Source organism: Salvelinus fontinalis, chromosome 35 (genome assembly GCF_029448725.1).
Source record: "Salvelinus fontinalis isolate EN_2023a chromosome 35, ASM2944872v1, whole genome shotgun sequence".
In the NCBI taxonomy this organism is placed as follows: domain Eukaryota; kingdom Metazoa; phylum Chordata; class Actinopteri; order Salmoniformes; family Salmonidae; genus Salvelinus; species Salvelinus fontinalis.
Window position 1 is genome coordinate 26,089,919 of NC_074699.1, and position 14,757 is coordinate 26,104,675.

A 14,757-nucleotide genomic window follows, 5' to 3' on the forward strand; every position below is an offset into this window, starting at 1 on the left:
GGAATAAAAATACACTTCCGGTGACGTGGCTCCTCTGGAAAAGGGGAAGCCGTGGCAGGAATGTTAGCTGCGGAATCAGCTGGAGCGCTAGTCTACCTCACTGAGCTGGATGGCAGGGACACACTGGTGGAAGAACTTCAGGAATCACAACAGGGTAAAATATATTCATGTAACATTACTTATGTACTTTTTCTTGTAAGTTGACTGCGTGATTTTAGCAATCCAAACTAAGTGACTTCAACTTCTAAGGCTTGAAATGCTAACGTTAGGCTTGGCTAGTTAAGCGTGCTAACTGAGTTTGTTTATAGACAGCCATTTGGGCGTCACGACCATAACTTTCCAAGTAGCAGAGCGAATTAAATAGCAACCGGTTGCCAAATAAACAGTAACCTATAAGTAAAAACAAAAGTCACCTAGCTAACGTTAGCTAAATAAATCAATGCGATGCACATCTAACGTAGTAGATACAGCTGTTGCTACAGTGAGTGAGATGAGTTACATTGTAATTAACGTTAGCTGGCCTACAAATTGTTACTTTTTTGCAATTCATCAAAATGTTACAATGTTTGGGCCTTTCCGGAACGTGTGCAGCACTCGCTTGTGCTATGTCAACTTTTACTGTGCGAGCTGTCTGGCATCACACAACAGCATATCATCAGCATCCCATATCTATCGTTGATGTAAACATGCATTTTACTCGTTCCTGCAAGCCATGTTTGCGAATTCTTCACAACAGCCTCCAACGTTTTAGTGTTGTCTTTCTCCCTTATATATTTGTGATTTTCGTCGACCGTGAACAGCGCTCTGATGAACACGTTCAAAATGCGACGCAGGCGCGCTGAGGTCTAGATGGTGTACCGCAGGCCAAGGGGCTCGCGAGCATTATCACACACAACCATATAAAGTTAATATAATAATACTTTTCTGAATTAAACGTCAACCATAGTTATTTGGTTTAGTTAACGTCACGATGCTGTGTAATAGGTCCCCTTAGACACGTTTTCTTAGACATTAACAGACCTAAGCAGTTGCTCATGGAGCACTTTTTCCATCTGTTTTGGTGGAATAACTACCCTACCAAGGGATTTATTTTGTCCAGTCCATTTTTACTGTCATCACCCATTACTGGTTACACACAATATCGCAACCTTAGCCAAAAATGTCTATACAAACTGTTTGGCAGTGAATGTGCATGCAATTTATTTGAGAAAGTATCTATGTTGAGTTGGGCCTGCATGCATTCTTATCTACATTATATGATGACCTCTCCGTCTTGCAAAATTGTCCTTGTTGGTTGCAGGTGCTCTTTGGAACAAGGGACAGATGAAATCAAGAGGCGGTAGGCCCAGCTGGGCGTTGGCTGCACTGTTCACAGGTGCTGCCCTGCTGGTCGTCTCATCCAGAGGGGCGTCCAGTGGTAAGATGTCCCAGGCAGCCATGGCTCATGCCACAGCCACAGCCGCTGGATCAGGCCCAGGGCTTCCAGATGAGTTCCTAGGCTTCCAGGCCTTAGCTGACCTCTTTGCAAGTGAACGTGCCGATGTCTGGCTCTGCTCTCTGGTTGGGTCTGTTGCTGTAGGCCTCACTGGAATTTTCCCCCTTCTTGTTATTCCTATTGAGGCAGGAGCGGCCCTCGAGACAGCGGGTAAGTTGTGACCTAAACTGATATGTAACCTTGCTGTTGCCAGACTAATGTAGGCCTACTCTTTCCTCTGAAAATGAGCCATGCTGGTTATGCCTTGATCACCACACACCCAGAATTAGACATCCTGGGGTAGCCTACAGTGACTGACTTACCATCAAGGGGCCTTTGTGAGCTGGGCATAATTTTTAATCATAAAATACGGTTCTGCACCGTTTTTTCTGAAAAGCCATTTAAATGTGGAGCAATGGCACCTCTATTTTTCTCTGAGTAAACTGCTGCTAATGAGATGAACCATGTGGTTCTGAACTCTGCCTGACCACACCCTTTAAAATACAGTCTTCAAGTAGAATATATAGAGGCCACAGTCACTACCTCCAAAGCTGCGTTGCTGATTGTTGTTGTTGCCTTGAGTATTTAACCATGTGAGATACCAGTACTATTTATGTGCATAGTGTTACAAACTGTAACATTTTGGTCAAATGTCAATGATTCCTTTGCATCATTGTGATTATGCTTTTAGATCACACAAATCCTGCAGTGTTTGTTAAAAAAAAAAAATATATATATATATATATATATATATATATATATATATATATATATATATATATATATATAAAAAAAAAAGTAATTCTGAAGGTATCACTGACATAAGCCTAGTTGGATAATGGATAAATGTGTCAATGTGAATGGTGCTGAATTGGGTGTGTCCTCAGTTCCATGCTGCATTCTTCACTCTCAAAGAAGAGAAACCAGGCCACTATGTATTGCATTTCTACACCTCTCAGAAAACACAATTAACACTGAAGGGAACTGGCTTTGCCTGTCCTGGTCCTTTGTGCTTATTAGTATTGGTAAGGAGAAATAAGTCAGATCACTAATGCAATATTGTAATACCATAGCAATGGCAGTTGCATTCTCTGAGTCTGTTCATTCAGAAGTTTTAGAAAATCGAGGCAATAAATTGAGAAATTACCCAGTAGGCCTGTCATAGTCATCATTAAGTCATACTTCATGCAAAGATGAAAATGTTTAAATAGACAAACATGTAATGGCTCTTAATTTTAAAGCCAGAAATAGAAAATCACTTATTTTGCAGATTTATTTTAAATGAAGCCTGTAAATATTTTAGCTCAAATAGGGAAGAACCAGCATTTTTGTATATCATGGATGATGCAGCCTACCTCAACTACACTTTTCATAATTGCCATCTCTTTCTCACTTGTTACTCTCCGTGTGTCTCCAGCTGGCTGTCGGAAGCTAAAGCAGCTCCTGAGCTTTGCCATTGGTGGTCTCTTGGGTGACGTGTTCCTCCACTTGCTCCCGGAGGCTTGGGCACATTCCCACTCCTGCAGCACAGGTGGGTCAACCTTCTCTCTCTGTTCTTTCTATAACCTTTATCCCTCCTGGAGACATCCCCATTCCAAATTTCCTGTGCTTATTTCTCCCCACCAGTATAACTCTTCTGACCCGTCACACAAACCAGTGGAATGCCTGTGTCCTTAGGCTTGTCTACTTATCTGACATGTCAGCAATATTGTAAAGATGGTCTGTTTGCGAAAACAGTTGATTTCGACACTTTTCAAACTGACAGACAGGGAATGACAGCTAACATTCCCAGTATACTACATTTATTTTTTCAATTAAGTTAACATTGGAAGTGCAGATATTCTCTTCAGTATTAACGATTTGTCAAATATAGCGTTTTACAATGACTCTTCAAAGCAGTTTTAGTGCAAACGTATACACTGAACAAAAATATAAATGCAACACTTTCAAAGATTTTACTGAGTTACAGTTCATAAGGAAATCAGTCAATATAAGGAAATCAGTCCATTGAAATAATTGCATAAGGCCCTAATTAAAGGTTAAATAAAATTTAAAAATCTATGGATTTCACATGCCTGGGAATACAGATATGCAGTTATTGGTCACAGCTACCTTAAAAAAAGTTGCGGGAATGAGTCAGAAAAACAGTTAGTAGCTGGTGTGTCCACCATTTGCCTCCAACAGATCGACACATCTCCTTCACATAGAGTTGATCAGGCTGTTGCTTGTGGTCTATGGAATGTTGTCATACTGCTCTTCAATGTCTGTGCGAAGTTACTGGATATTGGCTGGAACTGAAACATGCTGTCGTACACGTCGATCCAGAGCATCCCTAACATGCTCAAAGAGTGACATGTCTGGTGAGTATGCAGGCCATGGAAGAACAGGGACGTTTTCAGCTTCCATGAACCGTTTACAGATCCTTGCAACATGGGGCCGTGCATGTTATTGTGAATGGCACAATAATGGGCCTCAGGATCTCTTCACAGCATCTCTGTGCATTTAAATTGCCATTGATTAAAATGCAATTGTGTTAGTTGGCTGTAGTTTATCCCTGCCCATACCAAAACCCAACACTACCATGGGGCACTGAAGATGAGCATTTGCCCATTGAAGTTGGTTATGACGCCGTACTGCACTCGGGTCAAGACCTTTGTGAGGACGACGAGCATGCAGATGAGCTTCCCTGAGACGGTTTCTGTAGAAATTCTACAGTTGTGCAAAACCACAGTTTCGTCCGGTGGCTGGTCTCGGATGATCCCGCAGGTGAAGAAGCCAGGTGTGGAGGTCCTGGGTTGGCGTGCTTACACGTGGTCTGCAGTTGTGAAATTGGTTGGACATACTGCCTAATTCTCTAAAATGTTGTTGTGGGTGGCTTATGGTAGAGAAATTAGCATTCAATTCTCTGGCAACAGCTCTGGTGGACTTTCCTGCAGTCAGCATGCCAATTGCACGCTCCCTCAACTAGAGACATCTGTGGCATTGTTATGACAAAACTGCAGATTTTTAGTGGCCTTTTATTGTCCCCAGCTCAAGGTTCACCAGTGTAAGGATCATGCTGTGTAATCAGCTTTTTGAGATGCCACACCTATCAGATGGATGGATTATTTTGGCAATGGAGAAATGCTCACTAACAGGGATGTAAACAAATTTGTGCACAACATTAGAGAAATATGATTTTTGTGCGTATGGAACATTTCTGGGATCTTTTATTTCAGCTCATAAAACACGTGACCAACACTACGTGTTGTTATATTTTTGTTCAGTGTCTCTTTTTTGTTGTTGATTTAATTTAGGATTGCCAGGGATGCGTTCAGAAGGACGCAACATTTTGGAACATTCACATAGCATATATATATTTCTATGTAAACAGACATGCTTCTCTGTCAAGTATAGCAGTGTTTCCAAACTCCAGTACCCAGTCCTCCAGTATTTTTTTTTAAAGAAGAAAGAAAGTAATTGTAACCCTGGAAAGTTAATTCAGGTGTGCTTATCATCAAGCACTCAATGAGATGAATAAGGTGTGCTTGCATTGGGTACTGGCATTGGTAAACACTGATGTATAGTAAGGAATCATGTCCACTCTAGTCATAGCATTTCTATCTGCAACGTTTGACAACAATGTGGCCCAAGATTAAGTTTCCCTGACCTGAGGTCCGCTGGTTGTCATGTAGAAATACACTTTAAAATGCTTTGCTGACTTCTGTGAAGTCCTCAGTGGTGATGACGAGGAACCCTAAGCCATGCCTGCATTCCACTGATCCATGTGAAAGGGGGTCACCATGCAATCCTAGAGAAAGTTTTCCAATTAGTTTGTCATCCTGTTAAAATAGAGCCTATCTCACACTCTGTCTCTTCCATCCTCCCTGTGTTCAGACGAGAGCCAGCTCCACTGCAGGACCCAGGGCCTGTGGGTTATCATGGGTATGATGTCCTTCCTTCTCCTGGAGAAGATGTTCCCAGATGAGAACAGCCAGGAGGACTCCATTGGTAACAGCCAGCATGTCCCTGTGAGTAGTTCAATACTGTTTTATTGTCCATGTTGTCTACATGAAAAGTGCAACAGAGTCGAGTCAATGCACCGGATACAACTCTTTAATAGCCCCAAATGATTTAAAGAAATAGTGGGCATGTCTTTCCAAAGAAGGTTAATGTCATGCATCTAATTACACACCTCATCTCATGCTGGAACCCTCACATATTTATTTAGAAGGTGTGTCCAGTGCACCAGTGCTCTTTAATCTCATCACTGGTACCACAGTGGCACTGCTCTTCCACGCGGTGGGGTGGCTAGAGGATCATTTGGCTCTGTCTAGGGCTTTCTGTTTGGTCTGAGCTGGTCTTCAGTGGATAACTCTGATCTAAACTTAAACAAGGCACATTAGATCATCTTGTTTGATAATGTTGTTGCTGAAGAAACCACAATCAGTCTTTATTCCACTCTTCAGTGATGAATCATTAGCATTTTGACTTCAACAATCAACTTCTGATTTTAAGCCGCTTTAAGGTAATGATTAAACAGTGCTGTGATGACACATTATGTCCTGAATGGGAATCTCCCAGAATTGTCTTATTTATAACTTTATACGTGGAGTTTGGGTCCAAATGGAAAATAAGAAATCCGAGTCAAACTAATGCAATTTTCTACAGATTTGAATGTGAATATTATAAAATATGCATTTAAAAAATATATGCACATTTTCCAACCAGAGGTTTGTTTCTATCAAACGGGTGTGTTGTGGATAAAAGGCTGTGATGCAGTGTACATAGAAACCACTTTGGTGCTAAAGTTTGACATGTACCGACTAAAAAAACACACGGTCAATGTGTTTCCATTGCATTTTCCACAATCGATTTGGTTTTTCACACAAACTGTTGCGATAAATGGCGAACGTGCCCAATCCAGTTTTGGCGTATTCTCTCTAGACAACAGCTTGCTGATAAAATGGACAGGTTAGCTTATAGGATTGGATGGATAAGATCATTTTTATTCGTTAATTGGCAGCGAAGCACAAATCGTGTCACTAGCATACAAAATAAGATCCTTAATATTTATTGGAAAGAAGCATTAAGCTCACGACCGTGCACCACCCTGTGAAGTTCATCATAACTTCTTTCATCTGAAGCCTAATAAACTGGGCAAGCTTTTTCAAGTTAGGACCACACATCATAGCATCGACTTGACTTCAAATTTACCTCGACATGATGGTAATGCTATCAACAATTGCGCAATAAATAGTTTCCACCTCAATTTGTCACATAATTAATTTTTAACACAAAAAGATCCCACCATGTCAAACAAGCAAATTGTCTGTTGACAATTGTGAAATTGTACCGACACTTCCTTTTTCCATCCCAGCTGTTGTGATTTTTTTTTTCACGCGGTATAACTTTAATCTGGATTGAAACATGGTTACTGATGCAACTTTATCGCTCCCCTACCCCCACAATCTGATGCAGAGACCCATTGTGCCGAAGCCCTGAGTCTATCTACTAGACACGCTTGGATCAAAGCTGTATTCTATCTCCCCTCCATTTCTCTAATACCAGTGAGGCCCTTTTTCATATGGGATTTGGAGTGGGTATTAGTGCAGAGTATTAGCTTCAGGATTCTTTTGAAGTTTTGGGGTATGGAGTGGTTTTGGGTGGTGCATTTTCCCTGTCTGACAGTGTGGATTTAGATGAGTTGAGATGTTCTCTGCTCTGTAGATATGGGAGAGCTTCTTGTGGCGTGTGTAAAACAGAGGTACACAACTGCAGTCTTTTGAAGGCCTTAATGTCTGTAGGCTTCCTTTTTTTATCAATTTTATTTCACTGATATAGTCAGCTCTAAGTTGCTGATGAAAAGTTAAGGGTGAAAACCAGCACTTTAATCATACTGCATTTGTGATCCCATATGCTAAAATGTTCTGTTATTCAAGAGATAATCCTTAATTTAATTTCAGGTATTTCTGTTTCTTATCGTTGTGCCCCATACTTCTCGCAAAAGGTGTGTGTACCACTTTCCTCTTCCTTCTCTTTTGCTCAGGAGGAGGAAGATTGGCATCCATGTCTGGGCTCATTCATTGTAGCTATTAATAGAGATGGGGAGGAAGCAGCTGCTACATCTACTTCAGAGAGGCCAGAGGAGAGTGTTCAGGGGTGGATAGTGAGACTCAGGGTAGATCAGTGTTCATTCCAAAAATGGAGTCTTATCAAGCATGTTTCGATGTCAGTATCAAGATGCCGTTACTATTCAATTCAAGGACATAGGTCATGAATCGTGGTCTCACCTGGGGTCAAACTCCCACTCTCCAATGAATTACCCAGCCCATTCACACATTAGGAGACAGATTGATATGTACTGTTTGACTTCTTCCTTGTGGTGTGGTTACAAAAATAGAGAACATTTCCCAGCCACATTTAGAATACTGCAGGCTATTTGCCTCATTTAATTTGACTATTAAATGCCACCGTACTGTAAATGGCTCTAAACGAGGAAGGAACAGGGAAGTCAGCCCTGCTCTGGAAAGGAGAATGGCCTGGGGTAGAATGATTTTTTTTTTTTGTTCAAAGCACGCAAATTCAGTGGAAGATGCGATGACTGTGACAGGAATTTTAGGATGTACTGTGCAGTCAGTGGTTGGAGGAGAGAAGCTATGGGTGACATAGAACAAACACAGTACTGTAGGTTGATTCAATGGAATGTATATGTGTACTATGTAAACCTTTGCATGCTATGGAATTTCCTGCTGATTGGGCTAATACCTGTTTTGTTTTTTTGTCACCCCTTCTCCTCAGACCTCCCATAGCTCAGACTCCAGTAGTGAGGTGTTGTCCCACATCAATGGGCACCATTTTGATACTTGGAGCTCGTCCTCCAAGACAAAAAGCAGCTTGCAGCAAGTTCCAAAGAAAATAAAGGTAAGTTGGATCAAATGGGTGAAGTTTGTCTGATGGGATATTGTTCCTTTTAACGAGCCATATGTAAATGACAAAAGGAGAACAATCTGGAAATCTCCATTGCTTAAGAGCCACCAAACTGAAATCCTCTGTACTAAGTAACCCCTTTCACTTTATGTATATGACTTCAGTGTGAGTCAGCTGTGGGATCCTGTATAGACTTGGTTCTGTGTCTCTATCTGGCAGACGTGTGGGTACCTGAACCTCCTGGCCAACTGCATCGACAACTTCACCCATGGCCTGGCTGTGGCAGGGAGCTTCCTGGTCAGCAGGAAGGTGAGTTGGTCTGCAGCACAAATAAAGGCAATGAAGTCTGTCCAGGTACTCTATACTAAATACTCCCCATGTGTGGGTTTTTAATAAATGCAAATTAAACCTAATAGCAATTACTAATTTCAATGCAAGCATTTCAACAAAATGCACCTTGGTCATAAACAATGCATACAATACTTCAACTTAGAGCAGACTTATTACATACTACAGTATGATAGGTGGTTGTTTTGGCATTTGGGGCTCATGCCCATCTCGTGCCCATGATTGGCATAGGATCCAACCCCCTTGGCAGACTTGTAGATAGCTGTATCAGCGCTCACTTAGCCATAACATTCACTATTCTCAGCTCAGTCAACTATGAGCATGATACTGCACCCCTGCTTAAGAGACTAGTTTCAACAACACAATTCTATGATTTTGATACTAAGTACGGTATTGTCATTATTACAGAACATTGAGTCAGGACATTGATTTCTACCTTGCTATTTTCTGATGTAGAATAATGATTACATTACCCACGGTCGTGGGGGAGAAAGTCCAGCTGGAGAGGCATAAGGCTAACAGCATGAGCCAAAGGGAGAGTTTGCCAGAGGAAGTAAACTAGCTAGATGTCTCTACATCGCTCACACACATGGGCATCCCACTTATTTTGGTTTCCATCTGCATTCATATTTCTATATGCAGGCATGATGGTGTTTATCAAAGTAGAAGCCCAGTTGGATGCATGAAACAAACATTGTCATGTATACACACTGTAATGTAGTACAGGAGAGGCGTTATCAGAGTTTGAGTAATATAGGATTGGAAACACGTCTTGTACAGTATATATTTTGCAGAGCCTGATCAGAGACATGTTATGTGTATTTCCTGACAGGTTGGGTGTCTCACCACCTTTGCCATCCTGCTCCATGAAATCCCCCATGAGGTAAGTTCAAACTTGTTATTTTTAGGGGATGTGACCTATTTATTTAGAATATTTTTTTTGTACCATACTTCATGCAATGAAAGCTAATTATGACTGTTTTTTGAGTCATGAATTGATTCAGTTCTAGTTGATCTCCCCATCTTTTTTTTCTTACATAAATGTGATGCATTGCTGACATGATGTTTGCTCATCTCTAGGTGGGTGACTTTGCCATCCTGCTGCGTGCGGGGTTTGACCGCTGGAGTGCCGCCCGCATGCAGCTATCCACAGCCCTGGGAGGGGTGCTGGGGGCTTGTTTCGCCCTATGTGCCCAGTCTCCCAGAGGGACAGGTGAGCCGCCTAGCATCCTCCCTATACAAAACAGCATCAGAGCACTCAAACTAGAGCTCCACACCAGGTGCTTGACTTGGACTGAAATAAGGAACGGTATTTATTTTGGGTGCCGGTACTGTTTATATTTAGCTGCAAGAGATCCACAATACTTTTGATTTAATATTCTATAAGCGGTGCAGGAGCTAAAGCAGTAGACCGTTAAGTGCTGGTACTCTGCTCCGGTGAGCTCCTGCCCATGTCGAGAACTGTCCACACCCTTGGCATAGGCTATCAAGGAACCATATTGTCTTCAGTGCTTTGGCAGCCAAGCAGCATGAAAAGCTTTGTTTAATTATTAAGCAAAATGTCTTTCATTCCGCTTTATCCTGTGTAGAAAATGCAACAGCGTGGATCTTACCATTCTCCTCGGGAGGCTTCCTGTACATAGCCCTGGTCAATGTGGTGCCTGACCTCCTGGAGGAGACCAGCCTCGGGTATGTACACTGGTCAGTCTGGACAGCAGCTGACCACCATGCAAATACCTACTAAGAGACTAAATATGCAGAAGGGGAAAAAAGTGTTACGCTAATATGAAAATGAATGGGTGGACACTGAAGCAAAAACATGTTTCTTATTTGTTTCCAGACACTCCCTGTTGCAGATCCTGCTCCTGTGCTGTGGCATTGCCGTCATGGCAGTCTTGTCTGCCGTAGTGGATTGAGCTCAAAAGACAAGCCTGCTTTACCAAAATATAATTGAGAACATCACCGCAACATTCACTGGACTGGGAAGCAATCCCCCTTTCTATAAAGTTAAGTCCTCAGATTGCACTCAATCGCCCTTTTTTTATATGGAACTGTTTTTAATACTCCACCTAGTGCCAAAACATCCTATCAGCATGACCATCAACATGGAAGCGATCTGACAATCAGAACGGCACCTTGAATCATGATACCTGCTTTTTCTATCAGGACTCTAGACCAACTGTGTCCACCTTGTCTGCTGATCTCTGACTACTGTCTGTGTGGACACTAATGTGCCAAACCCAGACAGACAGACATTTTGAAATGGCAAGAGAGCTGAAGAAAGCTTATTGAAGCTTTCATGGAAGTAACTGGACTATCTGAGAGCATCAGACCATAATGGGTAGACACTCAGTCTCATTCTGTTTTATTGCACATACTCAAACAGGTCATATCGGACACTTATGAGCAGCTCATGCATACTGGTACAAACTTAATCTCACATGGCTTTACCAAACTAAAATGCATACACATTTCCTTACATTCTTCAAATTAAATGCTCATGTGCTGCTTTCTATTTGTCTCTTTCAGGCTAATTTATATTTGTGTCTTATTGGTTTCTGTATCTGCTTATACTGATAAGTATTTCAGAAAGTAACATGGTGCAATGTTTTTGTCAAATTCTGTTGTGACTCCCATCACGCACCATTGCATTTTGTATAGGGTTAATCTGTTACATTGATGTATATTCAAGCAAAAAGAGCATGTATTTTTCAATTGCATACAATGCTAATTTGTTAAGAGACACTCAGACAGATATATTTGGAACTCCTTAATTATGAGAGCTTAATTTCCGGAAAATATGGTTTAGAAATGTTATAATAATATTATGCAAAATATTTTTGATCTTGATTTTACTATATTGTGTTTTCAGAAAGTATTCACACCCCTTGACTTCTTTCATGTTTGTTACAAAGTGGGATTGAAATATTTTTTTTATCAGCAATCTACAAAACTCACGTCAAAGTTTAAAAATATATATATATATTGGAAAATAATTCACTGTCTTGATTAGATAAGTATCCAACCCCCTGAGTCTGTTAAACCTTTGGCAGCGATTACAGCTGCGTCTCTGGGTAAGTCTAAGAGCTTTGCACACCTGGATTGTACTATAGTTGCCCATTTTATTTAAAAAAAAATCAAGTTGGTGGTTGATCATTGCTAGACAGCCATTTTCAATTATTGCCATAGATTTTCAATGATGTCTTGGTGATCAACTCGTGTATATGAATATGAAGTGCTACGCTGTTGTGTTGGACCCAAACATAATGCTTTGTATTCAGAACAAAAAGTTCAATTATTTGCCAATTTTTTTTCAGTATTACTTAAGTGCTTTGTCTCAAACAGGATGCATGTTTTGGAATATTTGTATTATTTTCAGTCTGTCATTTGTCAGTGTTGTGGAGTAACTAAAGTACAATGTTGTTCCATCCTCCATTAAACTCTATTTTAAAATCGCCATTAGCCCCATGGTGAAATCCCTGAGCGGTTTCCTTCCTCTCCGGCAACTGAGTTGGGAATGGTGCCTGTATCCTTGTTGTGACTGGGTGTAATGATACACCATCCAAAGTGTTAACTGCATCATGCTCAAAGGGAGATGTAATGTCTGCCCCCCCCCCTCTATTATTGCGCAGAGTCCGTGGAATTTATTTGACTTGTTAAGCACATGTTTACTCCTGAACTTTATTTAGGCTTGCCATAAAAGGGTTGAATACTTAATGAGTCAAGACATTTCAGCTTCTCATTTTTAAATCATTTGTAAATAATTATTTTATTCCACTTTCACATTATGGGGTATTGTGTGTGTGTATATCAGTGACCCAAAACCTCAATTTAATAAATGTTTAATTTAGGCTGAATACTTATGTAAATAAGGTATTTCTGTTTTTTATAAATATTTATAAAAAACTGTTTTTGCTTTGTCATTATGGAGCATTGTGTGTAGATTGATGGGAAAAAACTATTTTAATCAATTTTAGAATAAGACTGTAACGTAACAATGTGGAAAAAGTCAAGTGGTGTGAATACTTTCTAATTGCACTGTATTCACTCTTGGTAGTTGCACGCTCACAAGTTACACTAAGTGAAAGCTATGGAGATTATGCATCAATATGTTATGCAATAAAATTCCACACTAAACATGTTTTCTGTAAGCACATGTTCTGCAGCAAAGAGTCTGGACTTAAAATGTAATGGGAGCCAGGAGAGGGGTGTATCGATTGTTTGTTCACTCTTGACAAGAGCCCGTTGCCATAACGACTCCCCTGCAGATTACCTTCCTTAGTCCTGTGAGAAGCCTACTGCCTGTGGGAGCCTTCCTGTGAGTTAAGATACTGAAGCTCCATTTATACCTGGTTCTAACACGCACCATTTATCCTAATCTTGTCCACATTCTGATTGTGCCCACACCTTTAGACAGGTGGAGTTGATTAAAAGACGCACTGTGATCTGGTTGTGATCAGATCTTCCTGACCACCTCCGGAGGTAGTCGGGCACACATTGGGAGAATCTCAATTGAATACTCCTCACACGCTTTCGCCTTGCCTTCTTAAACCCATTGGATGAGAAGGCCAGAGGTCCCTCCCCTCTGACATCCTCCAGTGGAGGAGGAGGTGAGAAGAGAGGATGCAATTGAGATTCTCCCATAGTGTCTGGATATCTTACAAGTGTAGATGGATCTGGACTGTGAAACCATTTTTAAATCATCAGTATCAGATCTTCTAAAATCATTGACTTATGGTATCTATTTGTGTCTTAAAATAAACACTATTTTGAAAGAAATTAAAATATTTGTCATGCAGGGCGGGACCAAGAAATCTAATCACAATGCGGACACAGTGGACAGCTATGAGAGACATTTTAATTCCATATGTGGACAAGACCAGGACAAAAGACGCATGTTAGTGCCAGGTATAAATGAGACATGAATGACAACCTATACCGCAAAGCGAGAAAATCCATAAACTTAACACAGTTGACCTCGAGCATAAATCGCCTCACCATCTATCAGAACATTGCACAACATTTCTAACAGGAGATAGATTTTATTTATTTTATTTTACCGTTATTTTACCAGGTAAGTTGACTGAGAACACGTTCTCATTTGCAGCAACGACCTGGGGAATAGTTACAGGGGAGAGGAGGGGGATGAATGAGCCAATTGTAAACTGGGGATTATTAGGTGACCATGATGGTTTGAGGGCCAGATTGGGAATTTAGCCAGGACACCGGGGTTAACACCCCTACTCTTACGATAAGTGCCATGGGATCTTTAATGACCTCAGAGAGTCAGGACACCCGTTTAACGTCCCATCCGAAAGACGGCACCCTACACAGGGCAGTGTCCCCAATCACTGCCCTGGGGCATTGGGATATTTTTTAGACCAGAGGAAAGAGTGCCTCCTACTGGACCTCCAACACCACTTCCAGCAGCATCTGGTCTCCCATCCAGGGACTGACCAGGACCAACCCTGCTTAGCTTCAGAAGCAAGCCAGCAGTGGTATGCAGGGTGGTATGCTGCTGGCACTAGACAGGTCTTGATCCCACTAGGTCCTAGGAAAGACAAGTCCAGTTCAGGATCAGTGGACCTCCAAACTCAAATCTGGCACACAATTATACACAAGCCTTGTCTGAAGTAAATGTGTGATACCTTGTTGTATTTAAAGGGATCATGTATTGCACATGGTATACCCAGAGAAAACAAATGCATGTAAAGTCTTTCAAGGACATCTATTTGTTGCACTATTGAAAATGTGCCGGTTTTCATTGCTATCTTTACCTCCCTTTGCCTCAGATGAACAATTGAGACCCATATGCACAATTTTGAATAGGAATATGTCCCCAAAACTTCATTGATAACACTTTACACTGTTGCTCTTTTACTTGTGTAATAACAATGTAATTACTCTTAACAATGTAATTATTCAAGTAATAACATCTAATTAATATGTACACCTTATTGCTTTGTATTGTAAATTAAAACCTATCCCTAAGTACTGATTGAATGTCTCTCCAAAGTTGTGTAAAA

The 14,757-nt window shown here is 41.0% G+C and overlaps 1 protein-coding gene across 1 annotated transcript; it reads left to right on the forward strand.

Moving 5' to 3' along the window:
- Positions 1–11: 11 nt before the first annotated feature.
- LOC129834629 (zinc transporter ZIP13-like) lies at positions 12–12,872 on the forward strand. Its single transcript, XM_055899804.1, has 10 exons — positions 12–154; positions 1,301–1,645; positions 2,892–3,005; positions 5,351–5,484; positions 8,255–8,377; positions 8,603–8,692; positions 9,564–9,614; positions 9,812–9,944; positions 10,321–10,420; positions 10,572–12,872. The coding sequence occupies exons 1-10, from the start codon at positions 61–63 to the stop codon at positions 10,645–10,647; spliced, it is 1,260 nt and encodes a 419-aa protein (XP_055755779.1). The 5' UTR covers positions 12–60; the 3' UTR covers positions 10,648–12,872.
- The last annotated feature ends 1,885 nt before the right edge of the window (positions 12,873–14,757 follow it).